At 44.8% G+C, this 19082-nt stretch overlaps 1 protein-coding gene across 32 annotated transcripts in view; it reads right to left on the minus strand.

The window, feature by feature from the left end:
* The window catches only part of TPM1 (tropomyosin 1), a 28756-nt gene that overhangs the window by 4969 nt on the left and 4705 nt on the right, over positions 1–19082 (minus strand). For 6 of the 32 annotated variants that reach the window (XM_074327623.1, XM_074327621.1, XM_074327613.1 and 3 more), the window contains exons 3-8: positions 10451–10584; positions 8295–8412; positions 6984–7054; positions 6652–6727; positions 5620–5682; positions 5249–5318 (exon numbers count right to left, since the gene is read on the minus strand). In XM_074327623.1, coding sequence (XP_074183724.1) covers positions 5249–5318; positions 5620–5682; positions 6652–6727; positions 6984–7054; positions 8295–8412; positions 10451–10584 — 532 coding nt within the window. Of the gene's footprint in view, positions 1–1975; positions 2252–3712; positions 3796–5248; positions 5319–5619; positions 5683–6132; positions 6209–6651; positions 6728–6983; positions 7055–8294; positions 8413–10450; positions 10585–18086; positions 18389–19082 lie in introns of those variants that run through there. The other 26 variants (XM_074327617.1, XM_074327620.1, XM_074327628.1 and 23 more) reach the window with 16 other exon arrangements.

Raw genomic sequence — 19082 nt, forward strand, 5'->3', positions numbered from 1 at the left:
GTGCCTTGCATTTGGCATATGCTTGCAAAACCTAAGTCTCACCAGTACATTCATTCTATCACATGGGGGAATATTGCCACAGGCAGGCAGGATGTCTGTCTGCTGAGCCAATGTTTGGCCAAGCTAGAAGAACTTTGGAGAAACCCTAGAGAATCCAGAGGATCAATGTGAATTCAACTTAAATGACAGCTGTTGCTATCACATCCTCCTTTGGACCTGTTCCACTTCAGTGGACATAGAGCTGGCATGCGTGGGAGGTCTGAGGGCAGGGACCAGAACTGGTTATACACTTGGAAGTATTTTCCCCTCCTGCTCTATCTCCCAGATATCTGGGCCTCTAGTGCCTATCCAGATTGACCAATGCTTTGGTTTGGCCCAACCAAGGTTTCTCCTGCAGCAGCTGTAGCTATGTATGGCCTCTAACCTCGAAGCCTGCTCTGACAATTTCTTGGTAAAATCAATTTGCTATTTATCCTCTTGTATAACCATATCTTCTCGGGCTTTTCCAGATTTGCCTTCCCAATCCATCAATTGCCCATTTCCTCTTGTAGAACACACTTATAGAAAGTGTGACAGTCTCTGGGAAGGTTTCAAAACAATAGATGTGCCTCCAGAATTAACTATACATATGCTCAGCAGAACTTTGAGACTTGTCATTTTGTCTATTGCAGATAACAGGGTTGCTCAGAGAAGGGCCCACTTCTATTACTTTGAATTTAAAAAAGAACAAGGCAAGAATTTTAGTCATAAGCAGGCCCAAGGAGCCTTAAGGAAAAGAAGAACATGAAATTACAGAAGTCTTTATTATGCTGTCAAGGGAAAGACATTATCCAGAATCTAAATTTTAAAAGGTCTACCATACCACCACTAAAATACTTCAATTTATAGCCCTCTTAGTATTTATTATCTACGCTGAAGTCTTTGTGGAGTGATTGACATTATTTTTAGCTTGTTCAAATCATCTGAGTATACACCGAGTATAAATAGTGGTACATCACTTAGGCTAACAAAAACTGCACACAAATGAAGATCACCCACATTTAAAACACAGGAGAAATACAGCCAGATTATTGAGGATGAAGAAATACTGGAAATTAGGAGACAAAAGCCCACACTAGTTTAAAGTTCTAATTTTGCAACGTGTTTTTTAAAAAATCACTTAATTGCTGTTTTTGAACTGAAATAGTGAAGCCCAAATAAAATATAACTATATTCTGAACAATTTCCACTACCTACTTTTTTAGGGGGGGAAAAAAGAATCAATGTGTCCACAATTTTCTTTTTTAAATAGCTATTCCTGCAAAAATTATGTATGCACAACCCCTCCTAAAGAAGACGTGATGGGTTTAGGAGCACAAAAATGAATCTCAACTTGAACATAATCATATTTAGAAAACCTACGATGTCATTTCATGATCAAAACGAAGGTGACTAAGTAATGAATACACTTTCAAAAATTTAGAACTGTTCTTTGCGCTGTAAAAGCAGGATCAACAATAACCCCAGCTTACGCAGTCTGAATCCAAGTTCTTTTTCACCTTTCCCAATATGTGACTTCCTAGCAGGGTGGGAAGGCTCGGGGCCTTCACTGGAGCGTTTCAATGGTTAGCCACATCCTGCAAAGCAGGGCCATCTCAAAATCAACACAGAGGGCTCACTACTTCCCAAACTAAACCTCTGGCAGAGGTAGACTGCTCAAGGTGGATTTTCCGACTCCAACAAGCAGTGCTTCTCAATCTGGACTACATCACAACCCCTAAAAACAAACAAAAACAAACAAACCAAAAAACCCCCACAAATGCCCAGGGTCTGACTCTAACCTTTGCAAACTAAAACTCTGAGAGGGACCCAGGGATTGAGTAATTTTTTTAAACATCCCACAAGAAACTACTGCCTTCGAAACTGTTGGTATATAATGTATAATGTTCAGAATGAGGAAAAAAAAAAAAAAGGTAGCCAAAAATTAACCCTCAAATGCGTGAAGCAGATTTGTAGTTTTATTCAGTGTTGAAACTAAAAGGTCAATAAATAAGTAAAAAGAATAGCAAACAGAAATAGCTTACACAGTGTTTATTTTACACTGAATGAAGAGCTCCTGTACAATAGAAAGCAGTGTGTGTGTGGCCCTAGAGCAGGATGCTAAAAGCAAGAACCAGAGTCAGCTGGGGAAGAGACAAACTGCAGCGCTCAGAGAGGTGGAACATCCAGCTTGATGAAGGGGTCTTGGGAGAAGTGAAGCAAAGAAACTTATCTGCATGAAGAGAAAAGGTGGAAGAAAAAAGAAGAGTGGCACAATGAAAAAAGGGAAAATCAGGCTAACAGAGAACAGCAGCACTTGAAACACAGGCAAGACGCCACATGCAAAACGCGCAGCCAGCCAGCCACACCTGTGGGAGGAGGTCGGTCCTCATCCCCTGGCATCCGGGCTCTGGGCCCGAGGCACCACAGGCCCCTCTGGGTAAGGGTCCATTTTAAGAAGACCCATGAACCGAATTTAAAAACAAATTTCGTGCTAACACCACTTTTCAGAATATTTAATCATACTCGATGTTACAAGTTTTCCCCATAGAATCACCATGTTTATGGTCGTATGGAAAAAAGCCTTGTAGACAGATGATCTGACCTACCCCCTCATTTACAAATGAGGGACGGGGGGATGAAATTCTCTCTAGTTTTTGTGGTGACGTCCCGTCTCTAAGGGGAGTGTGGAGATTCTCTAAGCTGTAAGGCAGCGGGCACATGCCATGCTCTTCAAGCTGCCGTTTTTCTGCCTGGGTAAAGGAAGGACAGGTGGGACTGGAAAATGAAATTCCCAGCTTATCTGGAATTCAGTGCTAGATTATCAGAATAAGAGAGCCCTCTGTGAAACATTCCAGGTTAGAATTTAAAGAGGCAGAATAAGCTGAATATTTAAGTTTGGTTAGTAACATGTAAATTAGTTGTGTATGCTCAAGGGTCTCATGAGAACAGGACTATTTACTCCAACTCTTACTGCCTCAGTAGTAAAAGCTGGACCACTAACTCCCAAACTCATACTGGACAATCTGTGTTTTATGTCCCATTTCCTTGACACAAGTTGCGGTGTTTACTGGGGGTATTTTAATTTTTTATATAAACACAGAAAATGAAAGCCTCGGTTACTCAGCAGAGGGTTCACTTCTATCTAGAATTCTTCACTAGAGAATTCTAGGAGAGACGCTCTTTTACAGCACCACACTTTGGGCTGTACTGCATCAATTTCCTGTCCCTGAGACCCGCAATAACCTGACACTTTAGGGTTCTTAAATTTATATTTCTTTTTTGAAAATGATCACATTGTATTTCACTGAATCTCAGGAAACCAATTTTTGATAGTTCTTTGGGAAGTGCCTGCACAATTGCATGGCCTTCTAATTTTCCTTGAGCCTAGTTTAGTTTCCTAAAAGGACAGTGCTCAAGTCAGTCACATTCCAGCTCCACTGCTTGGTGGGAACCGTCTAGCTTAAGAGATTGGGCAATGAATGGATTCTGAAAGGAAAATGATTTATACATACAGACTTAATCTACTTGGCCTTGGTATTAGTAGGATGTGAAAAAAACGACTACCCTAGATTATGCAGAGTTAAGCAGAAAGGTGTAAAGACAGAGATTCTGGAAGCACAGAAGGGAGCGGTGGTGAGTTTATCACATTAGCATGAGGGCACGGATGTGAGCAGGCAGGGTGGATGAACATTTACATGGAGGTCATATCGTTGAGAGCGTGGTCCAGCTCCTCGCTGATGGCTTTGTACTTCAGTTTCTGAGCATACAGCTCGTCTATGACCAGGAAGTGGAAGGCAGAGGTGCAAGGACATGGAGAGTGATCAAGAGATGAAGGGTGAGTGAGGGTGGCATGGGCGCCATCCCGACACAGCAGCAAGAAAAGGGCAATGCATGAAGGAATTGGTGCCGCAGCAGGTGGCCAATGCAGGAGGCGTGCGTTTTGTTTTTAAATGAATCGGAACAAAAACAAAAAGAACAAAACCCATTAGAAAATAAAACAAGAAAGATGCAATATGAAAATCATAACAAATATGGTAGGTATATCAGTAACCACGTTAAGCCCTAAACAAAACCACAGAAGGCTGTCTCCTGGCTAATAATAGAATGCCTTTCTTTTCTAGAGCTATACTTTAATTACATTGGAGTAGTCAGCCACCTGCAACTATAAACAATGGAAAAAATATCCAAGGGCAGTGTTTTGGAAGCACAGTTTGTGACTATAGTCTGTAATCCTTCATCTGGCTCCCCCTTCAAACCACTGACTTCCTGACCAAACGAGACCACTGAGATATGCATTTCTTAGTGCTGCGTAAACTACTCCTCGTGGTCTTCCCGCTCAAGCTGCCCTGTTGTGGTCCAGGGGGTCTGACAAGTGAGGACAGCCGCACTTTTTATGGCGGTGCTGTGCCAACTCTGCAAGTTAGCTTTCGTATTGATGGTTCCATACTTTGCTGTACTCCGGCAGGTTTGTATTGCAACGATTTGCCATTCTCTCTCCTCTGCTAGCTTGGTTATCATCTGCACCAAACTCTAGTCCCTTCTCTAGCGCCTTCCGCCTTGGATGCATAGATTTTATGTACTTTTTTTTTTTTCATGGCTGACCCTTCACAAGCCTCCAAGCTCAACATTTAGAATTTCTGTGAGACAGAGTCAGTGTGACCACAATAAAACCTAAATATCTTATGGGAGAAATGCTTAAGTTTAATCTAATCTCAAAATATAATGCTCTGTTATCTCCTACTCCACTTTCAGAATACAGAGCATTTGCCAAGATAACTAATGACACAAAACCCCAAACCCTTACACTGAATTCATACTTGGAAGAAGATGGATTGTGGCTAAGAACAAATCCACACCATTCTGACAGTTAGGAGGTATCACTAATGATAGAAAATATACCACAGTTATTCTCACCTACAACCACCTCACCCACAGTGAAAAATAACCCTGCCACACTTTTGAGGAGTGTGAGGTAAAACAGGACGGCAGCTGCCATTACAAAAAGAGACGTGCCCCCGCCTCGTGCGTGGCTAACAGTCATCTGATGAGCAGAGGACTCAGGTCCAAGAGTTTAAGAGCCGCAGAATGAAAACCCCAAGGACAGACAGGAGGAAAGTGCAAGAGCAAAGGCGTATATCAAGGTGAATGCACTTGGATTAGAAAATTGTTTGGCCAGGTCAATATTCAACCATAATGATAAAATTAAAAACAAAACTGAAGATCTTACCTTCTAAGTCATCAATGCTTTTCTCCAATTTAGTTACTGACCTCTCCGCAAACTCAGCTCGAGTCTCAGCCTGTAATGATTCAATTTATTTCAATCAAAATTGGGGAGTTTTAGATTTCCCGTAGCTATAAATACAGGGAAAACTAGAGAATGGGACTCAAGCACAGCACCCATACAACGGGCCAGAAACTACTCGTCAGTCAGTCACTGCAGTGAGAGGGGGCAGCTAGCGCAACACATTAACTCCGAGACCACATCTGAATATTCCTGATGTGGAGCACATCTTTAAAATGAAAAAGCCCTGACCTGCTCCATAAAAACACACTCATTTAAAATCCTGCTGGCTTCACCCAAAACACTCATAACATTACCTCCTTCAGCTTGTCAGAAAGGACCTTGATCTCTTCCTCATATTTGTCTTCCTTCTGAGAGTACTGTAATTAGAAAGAACATTCCAGATGTCAGACCAAAGCTCACTCTATACTCATGTCTTCTAATACACAGAGAGCTCCAGCCCAGCCACCAGATGTTGAAGCTCTCAGGAGGTAATGGAGCCTCGGCGATCAAATGGCACACTACAATATAGTCTCTGTTTTCCTGCCTATTGTTTTACATGGGGTAAGAACAAGATAACATCCATTTGGCACTTGGCTTAAATTAAATTTTTACAGATGACTCACATACTCAAAATATATTCTCTATTAAAAAAGAAAAAAGACTCTGTTATCCAATAACCATCAGGAAAGCTCCTCAAAACGATGCCATTTATTAAAATGCCTACTGGATGACTGCTTTCCTTGGGAGGGCCTCGGAAGAGAGAAAGTGGGTGTCTTCTGAGTATCTCCTAAAGGACGCCTCCTCCCCACGCCGTGCTCCTCGCCTACCTTCTCGGCCTGAGCCTCCAGGGACTTCAAGTTGTTCGTCACAGTTTTCAGCTCTTCTTCAAGCTCGGCACATTTGCTAATGTTTTCGATCAGAGGCAGAAAGGGTGGGAGACAAGCCAGAGGAAGGAGGAGAGAAAAGGGAGAAGGATGGGAAAAAATGAAAACCGAGTCCTAGAGAACAAAGGGCTGCCTTCAAGGAGCCAAATCATCAGGTAGTAAAACACTCAGTTTCACCATGGACACTGTCCCCTGACCTTGCAGCAGCAGAAAGGCCGGGTGACAAAATCCAACAACTTTGAAGTGTGATAATTTGGCTTCTTTTTTGGCTGCACCAAAGAGCATTTATGAAGGAAAACAAAGGAGTGTAAAGGACCCAAGAAAGCACTTAAAGCAAGATATAAGATAGCAGAGGGTGTAGTGAAGGTGCAGTCGTTATACCGAACGGACCAGTAGGTATTGGAAGCTGAAAGACGTCTGGGTTGCAGTGAAACCTAAAAACCACACATGAGCCATCAGTACCTTATCCTCTGCAGCCATTAATGCTTTCAAGGTCTGATCCATTATTCTTAATTGTTCTTCCAGCTGTCGAACTTGGCTGTTAGTGGACACAGGAAATGCACAAGGCCATTCTCAAAATCAGTGTGCAGGTAAGGCATGCAGTGATACACGCATTCATACAGACACCCCACACAAGTCCTCTGTGTTCCAGACTCGTGGCTCATCCACATCAAATGAGCACATAAGGAGCCCGGAACTGAAACAGGTAAATGTGCAGCTGCCAGAAGGTCATGCTGTTTAGTCACTGCTCTGCAGCACCCCACACACAGCCTCCTGGCGCCAGGCCCGCTTACCCTTCTGAGAGCTCAGCCCGCTCCTCTGCACGCTCCAGGTCACTCTCAATGATGACCAGTTTACGGGCCACCTGTAGCAGGGCAAACATAATACACACATACCATGGGGCTTGTACGCATTGAGTAAGGGGGTGTGGGGACGGGGATTGGATCCCTGAGCCCCTAAAAGATACTGTATTGTCTACAAATAAGATGATCCTCTTTCCCGGACTGGAGAGAAGTAAGTCTCCATCAGGAGAGCCAATGGAGAGGAGACCAGAGGCTTCTGCTCACAAAGACGCAGAATGGTTAGCTATGAGTGGGCAGTCTCATTTTAAGTCTGACCCAGGTGCAGTCAGTATAATTACATAGCAGCCAGACCAAAATGTGGAAGGAGGGAGAAATATGAGAGTCACCGTCTCAAAAATAGCAGTATGATGAGATGTGATGCATTCTATGCTGAAAAGGTAGGGGCTGCCAAGAAAACACTGAAAATGAGCCTGAGAATTTCATCAGTTTAGAGCTCTGTACCTCAATCTCCGTTTGGTGGAGGAGGTTAAAAATGCCAACAGAATAGCAAGGGAAGCTAACATGACATGAGCTGGTGAGATGACTCAGGAAGTCAAGTCTGTATTCAGTGGAACAAAGAACCTGAGAGAAGAAGGGATCCTCTGAAGCATTTCAAAATTAGTGGGCATAGTATAATATGGAAGTAATAATAATAATAATAATAATAATGAGTCGATGCCATTTCAAGATAGCCATGGTACAGTAAGGGCAAAACTAAAACCTTAACGGTCATATTGGTTCTGTTATCATAGGAGGTTGTTTGCATGGGGCCATGACCATGAAATTCACCCGTGAGCCTATGTTGGTAATGGGATTCTACCACCTTGAGGAGAGAGGACGACAGATTGAAAACGTCTTCCATGAACTGACTGAACAACTGTTTGGTCCGTACCTCTCCCCCACCTGAACTGGCTGTGCATGGGGACAGTATGAGAGGCTCCTTCCAGACACAGGCCCCGATTCTCCCCTCTCCTGGCCAAAGCTCTTTTGTCCTAGTCTTTGGGTGTGGGGGCGGAGAGGGAGCGGGCAGGTGAAGCTCTGGTCTTTCCCAGTGCTAGGCTTCGTGATGAAGCCTGGGATCCCCTAGCGGGATCAACTAAGAACCATTTTCTGGAGACAAAGGAACTCCGCTTCTCAGAACCACTCCTGTCTGCCAAGGAAGCAGGTCATTTCACTGAAGAACGCAAGGCTGTATCTACTGCCCCCTCCCCAGCCCCAGGCCACTGCTGGGGGTCGGTGAGGCTCTGGGCCCCAGAATCTGACCTCTTCATACTTGCGGTCAGCATCTTCAGCAATGTGCTTGGCCTCTTTCAGTTGGATCTCCTGAATTTCCATCTTCTCCTCATCCTTTTGGGCTCGACTCTCAATGACTTTCATGCCTCTGAAAAGGAAGCAAGTACCAAGACCCAAGGTTTAGAGGTGACCTCCACAAACCCACAAAAATGGGATTCCTTGTAGACAAAAATAGAGCACAGAGCTTTTATTTTCCAAGCCATGAAGCAAGAGTTTCCAGAGCTGAAGGCAGAAAGATACACACTTCGGTTTACTGTGACTGAAACCTCACATGTCATGTCTGGTACTGGTGAAACTGTGCAGGAATCTAGTGTTAAACGAAAGCTACCATGTCAGGATCCTGTTTGAAACCGGGAGGCAGGGAAACAGGAGGCCGACATGCTTTACTTGCTATATAAATCATGGATTTCTTCCCTTTCCTGGTGGGAAGCCTCAACTTGAAAACGGACCAAAGTCAGAATAAAAGCAAACTTATCTTCCTCCTATAAACAAGGTAACTGTCCTTACCTCATCTGCCACGAATGTAAATGTTAGATTGAACTTTACAAAATTGCTGATATCGGACCATGTCAGACCTGTAAAAACAGCAGTTCACGTTGGTCAATCTAATACTTTAGATAAGAAACTATGAATTTTGCCTTTTCTAGAACTCTTCCATATCAGTGGTGAGAGATGGGATTGACCCCATCTTCTATGCTGGTAGGTACGTTTGGATCCTATGGCACGATGTGAAGTCCTGGTAGTTGTTAACTGATGTATACTGCAGATTTATGGAATGACAAATCATGTTAAAACGGGATTTACTGACCAAAACTTAAGTAGGCAATTAAGATAAGTAAGCCACTATTTTTTGACGAAGCACTACCATATAATTGAGGAGACCTGAATTCTAGTTTGGCTCAGCCATAAGTTGGCTGCGAGACTGGGCAGGCCACACCGATCGGTCTCTTATGCCCCCCTTTTCTCATTTGTGAAACCAGGGGGCTGCAATCAGTGATCTCTGAATTTCTTTTTACTCCAAAATCTAACATCGCCAGATTGCTTTTTAGGTTCACTAACAAGTGTATTTCAGGAAGAAATCAGCCACAAAACCACTGGTATGTGGGTACACTGTTAGAGGAGATGAGTCATCTTAAAGAATTCCAAAACTCTTGGTTAGAGAAGAACAATATGCAGTAGTGACTAATGAGCTGAAAACTTTAGCTAAAAATCTTCTTTACTCCTAAAGTCTGAAGTCACTCTGTATCCATGTGGCAGCAAGTCACTTGAAAGGTGGAGCAACGGACAAAATGAACGAGTGCCGTCACCTGCCCAGGCCACGGGACAGATCTACACCTCCACTGTTTGCAGCTCACACGGCTGTCACCCCTCAAGCAGCACAACTCTCTGTTCTCATGCAGTCTTTCTAGGGGTGTTTCTATGCCCTATGAAGACGTTAACTTCAACAGGTGAGTGTAAGGGAAACACCTTCTAGAATACACGAAGGTGCTGGTCTGTATGGCCTTGGTTCTCCTTCACTACCCATGACGCTGACTCTTGGAGCAGCAAGTCAGGTAGAGCCAGGGTAAGTGGCGCGGGCTCAGGAGACGAGTGTCTGAGTGTATTTATGTACGTGTGTGTGCCTTATCAGCACGATTAGGTCCGAAGCAATTTACTTTTGCAGATCATATTTCTGTTTTATCTGTGTTTTCTCTTTCACCTGTGTGTTGGGCTATTCGACAACTGATAGTGCACAGTTCATTTCACTAGGTCTAAGCCAGTGTTTTAAAAACAAAGGTATCTTTTAAAAAACGCATAATTGCTGGGGGAGTCAGCAGGAATGAAAGAACCATCACGCATCCCTATAATTTCCTGTTTCCATGTCTACCTCCCTTGTTGGACGGTGAGCTCTATGAGGACAGGAAGAGATCCTTTTCTTCATAGTAACCTTGGGGTCTAAGCCCCTATGTGCTTTGCCTAAAAGCATCTATGTTAAATGAACAAAACCAATAAAGTGATACCAGGGATCAAATGAGGAAATCTCAAGGGACTGCAAATTTCGTACACCCCAAAGATCAGAGAAGCCCTTCCATTCCACCAGGAGGAAAGACGGAAGCCAAAGGCTGGGCTGGGTGAGGCACCCTCACCTCTCACTCTCGTCTGCTGCCTTCTCGGCCTCCTCCAGTTTCTGCAAAGCTGTTGCCAGACGCTCTTGGGCACGATCCAACTCTTCCTCAACCAGCTGGATGCGTCTGTTCAGAGAAGCTACATCAGCTTCAGCCTAGGCAGAGAGAGTGAAAGGCATTTCAGCGTCGGGGAGAAAGTGAGGGTAGCGCCTTCAGGAAGTGGCTGAGAATGAAATACTGATTTCAGACAGGAGGAAGCCTGGGCCTTGTGCTGAGCTTGCTGCCTCTAAGTGCATTACAAGCCCTGGTCAGCTTTGGAGTTCTCAGATACGTTCATAGACTGATTGACACAGTGAGTGTGCGCATTTGTGTATATACAAATCCATACACACCATTCTCATTGGAAAGATGGACCATTAGCAAATGCTCTCTCACTTGCTTCCTGTCTTCCATAGATTCCAACACACCGGCTTTACCGACTATGAAAGGAGAGCTTCATTACAGCCACCTCACGCACTGTGGACAGAGATGACATGACTTATCGAGGCTCAGCCACGTAAGACAAGAGCAATACAGCCAGAAATCAGACGGCGGAGTCTCAATTCTTTCTCTAGACCATTTTCTTAAAGGGGCCTTATCAAGGAGTTAAAATACTTCAAAATTCAGTGGTTCTAAAATATACGCCATACAGACACAACTAAATCCAGCACTCTCCCTCCCCACCCCCTTTCAGTACTCCTTCTAGAGTAACTGGTCACACTGGAACAGGGCCAAGACAAATTTCCCAAGTGTTTCCTACACAAGCCTATTGGAATTTCTAACCGGTCAAGGTTGCCACAAGAAAACTTCCAAACTCCTTAGGATAAAAGCAGTACAGATACTGTTTTTATTTGTATCCCTCTCTGAAATAAGATGTTTCTTTCTTGGGGATGATTACCCACTGTTATAAGCATGTGTTACTATGAGCTTCAGAACACTTCCAAGACTGTGATGGTCCATCACGTACACTTGCATTGGTGGCTGTTTAAATATTATGCATGGGAGTGAGAGATGGAATTTACTAATCAGGTACCATTTCTTCATCCTCATCCACTTTGAATGTCTGCTTATCATGGCCTGATGGGGTTTTCAGGACACACACAGTTTTCTGAAACTTAACAACACACACTTAGGGACCTATGCTAGTTCTCTACCTACATTCTTCCCTTTACTCAACTGTAAGTTTCTTCCGTGCAAGGAATCACCGCACAGAGTACAAGCTCAGTAAATGTCTACTGAATGAAACAAGTAATATAAACCTAATTTAAACAAAAGCAACTTTTTTAGCTCATGGACCCATGATACATACACAGTTTGAAATGCACATGTAGTTACAGAGAGGCTGTGATTACGGCCCCAAATCAAAGGAATACAAAAGCATTCAGCTCTTTGCTGATCTAGACTTGTAAGATTTTCAGAGCTAAATTTTGTCTGGGAAACAGGTGATTGGGGTATTTCCAACCATGGTGAAGGATCTTTATAAAAATATTCAAATCCACTTTTATCTTTTCAAAATTTAGCTACGTAGTAATGATTGGTTGATGAAGGCAGGGAGCGGGGGGTGGGGAATGGGAAACGAGTCTGAGGATGGTTTACAACAGTACTGGCCCACGAAAGAAATCATTATTGGTGCAGCTAGTAATGGGCCCTGCTAAGTCTGACTGCTGGATTTTTTGGAGGAAGGGTGAGGGAAATAAGGATAACATACTTAAGTATAGAGAACTGTCTTTTTAAAGTCTTTAGCCCTATTTATTAAAAATTGGAAGGAGTATACATTAAAGGTATACTTTTGGGTCAAGTTGGCTTTTTTCACTTTTCTGTATTTGCCATTTCCAGTAAAATTCTATTCTTTTTACACATGGTAGGAAACAAGCAAGCAACTCTGAAAATTAAAAACAAAAATGAAGAGCAAAAGCAAAACAAAAAACCTCAGTCGAGTGTCTAGGTTATATACTCAAACGTATTCCCCTCCCCGCCCCCCCGCCTTTCTTTCCTTATAATTATTTTTAATATAAAGACAAGTATCCTTGTTACAGGTGGTGTGGCCAGAGAAATGTCAACACAATTTTCAAAGACCCTTTTTGTAGCCACCACATTTGAAGTTCCCTGCTCTGCTTTCGATCTGGGCCCCAGCCTTCAGGACTTTGTACTCGCAGGGACTGTTTATGATCCCGGGAAAGAAACTTCCGGGTGATAGGCCAGTCTAGGTCTCCAGCTTCCCACACAGCCGGGACATGAGAGAGTAAGGAGACAGCACCCCATGTTCACTTTCGCCTCTGCACACAAGATCTCCATACCTGAGAGGGCCCCTCATCAACCTGTGTCTTCTCTCTTACTGCTCCCCCGCCCCCCACATTCTTTCCTTTAGCTCTGGACACTGTTTTATAAATGGCATTCACTCTTTCTTCCCCCAGGAATAGTTTGTAGGGCCTTACACTTCTTGACACTCATATGACCGGGAATGGAGACCTGTCCTAGGAGCCTGGGCTAGTGCACACAGAGAGCAGACCCACGGGTGGTCCGCAAAGCAGTGGAGTGTGTGTGGGGGGGTCTCAGTTATTTAGCTGGAAGGGCTAGCTAAACATCTAGCCAGGCATCATCGAGTAGTTCCCCAAATTGGCTGAGTGTCAGAATCCAGTAGGAGATGTGTATCAAAAATACAAACTTCCAGCCTTCATCCCTAGAGATTCGGATTCAGGAGGTTGGTGGGGAGGAATCTGCACTATAAATAAGCCACCAGTTCCACTTCTACCCTCCACACCCCACCACCCCAAAAAGCTGGGAACCGCTCTCCTAGCTCTTCATTCAAAAGAAAATAGGATGCTGGGGCCTCTGACCCAGAATGCTGAAACACGTTCACGTCACCAGCTGTCAGTGGGAGACAAGGCTAAAATCCAAGTCGTCTGGCTCCTTAGGAGCTGCCTCTGTCCCTTCTCCTCACTGCCTCTGGGAGCCTCACGGAAGCCCTGGAGTTGGTAGTTCTCACTCCTGGAGTCTTCTCTCTTTGTGTGTCAGAGGGAGAAGTTCCCTGCAGCCACTCCAACCCCAACTCTTGAACCCAGACAACGGCCTTCAGCGACAGAGCATAACCAGGACTAGGAGAACCGTTACTGTATTAAATATCATCCACTAAACAAGTCCCCTCGCTCCTTTTTTGAAATAAGCTGTGGTATAAGATCGAAAACTTCATTAAGTAACATCAGTGGGTAACAGCTCACAGAAGGACACAGAGCACTTGCTCTCAATCCCAGAAGCCAATGCCTGCTGCCTCCAAGGTTTCAGAACAGGACAAAGGTGCTTACAGGTTACAGCCGGGACTTGAGAGCCGTCTGGGGTACATCTACCTCTACGGAAGCTTCCCCTGGGGAAAACCTGGACTCCCACTGGCTTCTCAGGCCCGACCATACTGGTCTGCTCGAAATTTTGTTTGGTACCCTGGAATTCAAGATATGTTGAATTCCATAAATTAATTAAAGGCACTTCCTTCCTTTGCTTATTTTTTATTTTTTTATGTTCTGTGTTCAAAACGCCCACATATCTTACCTTCACTAACTTTTATTTCCGGTGTGTGTTTTCTAAGTTCTGGGGCTTACTTAGACATTTTCTAAGGTTCCTTTCATCAGAATACCTGGGCAGTCAGTCTACTTAAGACTTAACCTGCTGTTGCCTCTGCCAGTACAAGCCCACAGCCACAGGACCATCTGCTGTTTAAAAAGCAGATATAAATAAGGAGACATTTAGGAAGAGTCAAGATCCCAGAGGCAAATGATTTCCAGGCATGGAAATCACCCTTAGTATGCTGGGTTAGCTTCTTCAAACAACAGGGACAGCGAAGTCTTTCAGTTTGGGATGCTGGTTTCTTTTATTTCAAAAGTGCCATTGTGTTCCAACAAGTAATGAGCTACTCAGAAAAGAGACTGCTATATTAGTAAAGGCTACCAACTGTCTCCTGCAGATCTGTTGATAAACCACCACCAGGCACTAAACATTTGTGAGGTGCCTTAGCGTTGCGGCAGACAGCTCTGTCTCCTCCGGGGCAAAGGTACTACCTACCTATACAGAAAACAAGGGCAGGCACACTGCTTCCCTCCCCTGGACACCCAGCAAGGCCCTACCCAGAAATCAGGGCATGCCTCCTCAAAGAGGAAAGCATTACTCCAAATCAGATTTGAAAGAAAACTTTTTCAAGGCCTAGATTTTCAGGACATCCAGCTGTTTTAGACAACACAACTGAAAAAGAATAATGTAAAAATAGCAGTAATTTTTTACTTAAGATAGTATTCCAGTTAAGACTATTAAGAAGAAACAATTGTAGGAGAACAATATTATATCCTAACAATTAATCCTCTGGAATATCTTTTCAAAGTCCTGCCTGAACCAGAGTGGGATGGTCAAAGGTCAGGCCTTTTTATTCCACGCGAACTGTAGTTATACAAAGAAGGTTTCACCCAACTTGCTGTGTAAGACCAAGTGACTGCAGCCAAGTTAAACTCCTGCCCTTATATGGTGAGGAAAGGGGGAAAAAAACCACCGATGACATTAAGGGGCACTCCCATGGATAACAGATAAACACAACCTCCTCTATGTGTGCCAAAGCCTGTAATTTATGAGGCATGTTTGTATAATGAGGGAGAACGGACATGAACAGGGCATTGTTGGACCTTGGCCTTGCCTACATATGAAAGCAGAAATTCCGAGTATGTATATATTCCAGTTACTGCCACCCTGGGGGTGCCAATGTGAGCACAAAATGCACCCTCAGTTTCCTGATCTCAGAAATATCTACCAACTCTAAAGAGGGAAAGGGCTGGAAATTTTGTAAATTGGTTAAGTACCCACAGGCTGCACCTTTAAGTCTTGTTTGCTGGGTACTATCCAGAAAGGATAAAGAACTGGTTCCCTTTGGCTACTTTTTCCTTTGATAATGACAAAAAAAACAAAAAAACCCACAAAAACCCTCTTGGGTCACAAGATCGAGAGTCAACCATTACATCAAGCAAAGCAGTCTCATTCCAAAAATTTGAAGGGCCTACACACCCTGGAAAAGCAAACTAGTAGGAAATAAAGGATGGCTGACTTTTCCAAGGTAAGTGCTGGTATATTACCATGTTTCCTTGAAAATAAAACCTACCAGAACAATCAGCTCTAATGCGTCTTTGGGAGCAAAAATTAATATAAGACCTGGTCTTATATTATAGTAAAATAAGACCAGGTATTATATATTATATTATATTACATAAGACCCGGTCTTATACAGTAAAACACCACCGGGTCTTACATTAATTTTTGCTCCCAAAGACGCATTAGCGCTGATTGTTCAGCTAGATCTTATTTTCAGGGAAACACGGTAGGGCCAGTTTACTACTACAGCCTCTCTGAACTTTAGAGAATCTGAATTTAGGGCCAACTCCCCATTCAAATACTTTTTGCAGTGGCTCATGACTTTGTCACTAAACCTTCATCTCTGGCTGCCAAGAGAAACTGTAACCATTAGCTTAACTCATGGCTGGGTCTGACAACTACCAAGAAGCCACCTTAAATTAGCTATAATATAATCTTTTAAATTGCAGTTTCACAAGTGAGGAACAACTCTCAATCTGAAATTCTCTCAGCGGTCTGACCCAGTCCTCAAGTTGCTGTCTTAAAAGGTTCTGTATCCAATCACTGGGACAGACTTTTCAAAAATTACTTTAAAAAACCTGAAAGTCATCTAAGCTCCTTTTACTATAAAGCTTTGAAAAGAATGAAAGTATCCTCTTTAGGCCAACTGGCACAGGAAGATCACTGTTATAAAAACGCGCAAAAGAGAAGGTGAGTATAAATGTAACAACGTGCCCTTCTACAATTTATCTTCTGTGTCTAACATCAATCACTACGCCAGGACTCAATACAAGGAGAGCCATACAGGACCATATATTTCCTTTCTTAGCAGGGTGAGGGGAGTTCTACTGACTTCCACCACTAATGCCACTTCGACCTACCAAACATTCCTTCCAATCTGCCCATGTCCTCTCTTCAAGTTCCAAAAAGAACAAGAAAAACAACAAAAAAATATGTATATATATGAAACATTTAAATCTTTTAAGATGTAATGCAATGAGCAGGCCATTTTCAAGACCCTTCGATAAGTGGGGAAGTGAAGGTGAAGGAGCTATGCTAAGTGCTGTGCAGTTTTATACCAGTTGACACAGGGCACCTACTCTGTTGTGTCTAGCACCACTGTAATTTCTTTATACACACTAACTCTTTTTATCCTCACCATACATAGGGGCCATTATTATGAACATTTACAATTAGAGAACCCGGAGACTGAGAAGTTAATTTGCCCTAGGTCTCACAGGTAATAAAGTAGTGGAATTTTCAAACCCTGGCAGTCTGGGTCCAGAGTTCTTGTTCTTATCCATCATGTTCCATAAGCTCTAATGGTTCAAGGACAGCTGCTAGCCAATCAGAGAGGGAGTCGGAATCAATTTATGGCCCAGCCAAATTCAGAGACTCCATGGGACTGTTGCTGACTCGTCTTCTAAAGAAAACGATCTTTTGCTTATTTTTTTATTCCTGTCTGTATTTTATCTGAAATGTCCTCAGTAGGCCTTCCTCTTAAGAGGAGCGATTTGCTTCTGTGTATTTTATGCAAAACAGGTCTTGTGGTGTCTGCAGCCAGCTGTGCACTTAACCAATACAATTTAGTCGACGGAGAATAGGCCCATATTAAGCGCAGGTGGACACCATAGAATTGCTTGTCATAAAATTCCCAAGATGTTTGCGTATCCTGATTTAAAACACCTCTCTCTCTCTCTCTCTCAAAAAAAAAAAAAAAAAACAACCCAAAAAACAAATAGCAAACGTCTAAACTACCTCTGAAATCCTGTTCCTGTTTGCTGGACACATTTGCCTTAGGAGAAAGGAAGGAAGCCAGGTATTACATTCAACATGGGGGAGGGGGAAGCCGGCAAGAGAATGCACCCTATAATCGTTGACATTTAGCCAACTTTTTTCAAGACTCGGTAACAAAGGAATATTTATCTGTATAAGAAAACTTTGGAGGAGGGATGGTTAAGAAAGGGATGGTTCAACGGGCCGCAAACTATCCCTGGGCGCTGTCAATGTCTCCACTACCAGAGAAACAGACTTCCAAAAAACCAAGGGTCACCGGGGATAGTGTTTAGCATCCCTGGGTCCCAAAGTCTGGCAGGGCCCCAGACTTGACCTGTCGGCGCCCCTAACCAAAGGAACGGATTTCCCTTTTTCCTCCCCACCCTCCGAGTAAATAATGCCAGCAGCGCAAAGTGCACATCCAGGAGGATCTGAGACACCAGGGCTGAACGCAAACACTCCAGAAATGGATCTCCTGGGAAAGTACTGCTTCCAGAACCTTCTCAACACCACTCCTGCTTCCCCTCGGACCTTTTACTTTAACCAGGGAGATGAAAAGGGCAGAGAAGAACGGGCAGGGCCCCACCCTAGAGCCCGACGCCGTCTGCCCAGGTGTGCCAGGTGCGCCGCGGAGCGTGGGGGCAGGGGTAGGTGGGCTCCCGAGGGTCCTGGGGCGCGCGGTGGGACCCCCTGGGGAGGAGGCGCCTCCGGGTGTGGGGGGGGTGATGGGTGGGTCCCTTACGGTCTCCCTCAGCTTCCTCTCGTAGTCCAGCTCGCGCTGCAGGCTGCCCGCGCGCTCCTCCGCCGCGTCCGCCTGCTCCTGCAGGCTTCGGATCTTCCTCCGCACCGCCTCCAGCGAGCTGCTCCCCGCCATTGTGCGGGGTGGCGGCGGGCGGGCTGCGGTGGGAGAGGCCCGCTGCTGCGCTCAGGCTGCCGCTGCCGCACTCCGGAACGCCCGGCCACCCCGCCCAGGCCTCGCCGCCAGACGGCGGCGCCCCCTGCGGCCCAGGACCAGCCCGGAAGTCGTGGTCTCCTAGGCGGCGCAGGCAAACCGCAGGCGGGTGCGCGAGTGCGAGGAGCGGGGGGCGGGCACAACGCCGGGGCGGGGCGCGCGCCACCGACTCCGGGAATTTGCAAACCGCGGGAGGTGCTGCGCATGCCCTCTGCAGAGGGGCTGGCAGGCGTTGGGGGCTCGCTGCGGGGCACTTGGCGGACTGAGCCCTGCAGGAAAGGAGGCCATTGCGCGAGGGATTTCCCTTCGATTCTCAGCGCTCTTCCCGGCTCAGAGTTGTCCCAGAGTAACGGGCCTGGCTGCTAAGGGCGATGGTGCCGCCTACTGGCAGTGGGAGTGCTCCGTTCCCAGGCCCAGGAGGGAGAGAAGCGGAGCGAGGTGTTTGGGACGTCAATGTGCCCCCACAGGGACTGTTCCTCGTTGTAAAGAACCCCAGAACACAAGGTCCTAACCACAACAGCCCTCCTCCCCCTTCAAAAACTCACGGCGTGAAAAACCACTAACATACTGCAGTGGTTAAACCTATTCTAAAGGCAGTCTTCCTAGGTTAAAATCTGGATCCTAGTTCTTTCCTGGCTGTGTGACTTTGGACAAATGACTTCCCTGGGCTTCATCCGTAAAAGTGGGTTTAATAGCACTTTTCTCATGGGGCTGATGTGAGGATTATGAAATAACATAAAGCGCTTAGCACAATATCTTGTGCATACATAGTTAAGAACTCAAATG

The sequence above is a fragment of the Rhinolophus sinicus genome, linkage group LG03 (assembly GCF_036562045.2).
Source record: "Rhinolophus sinicus isolate RSC01 linkage group LG03, ASM3656204v1, whole genome shotgun sequence".
NCBI lineage: Eukaryota > Metazoa > Chordata > Mammalia > Chiroptera > Rhinolophidae > Rhinolophus > Rhinolophus sinicus.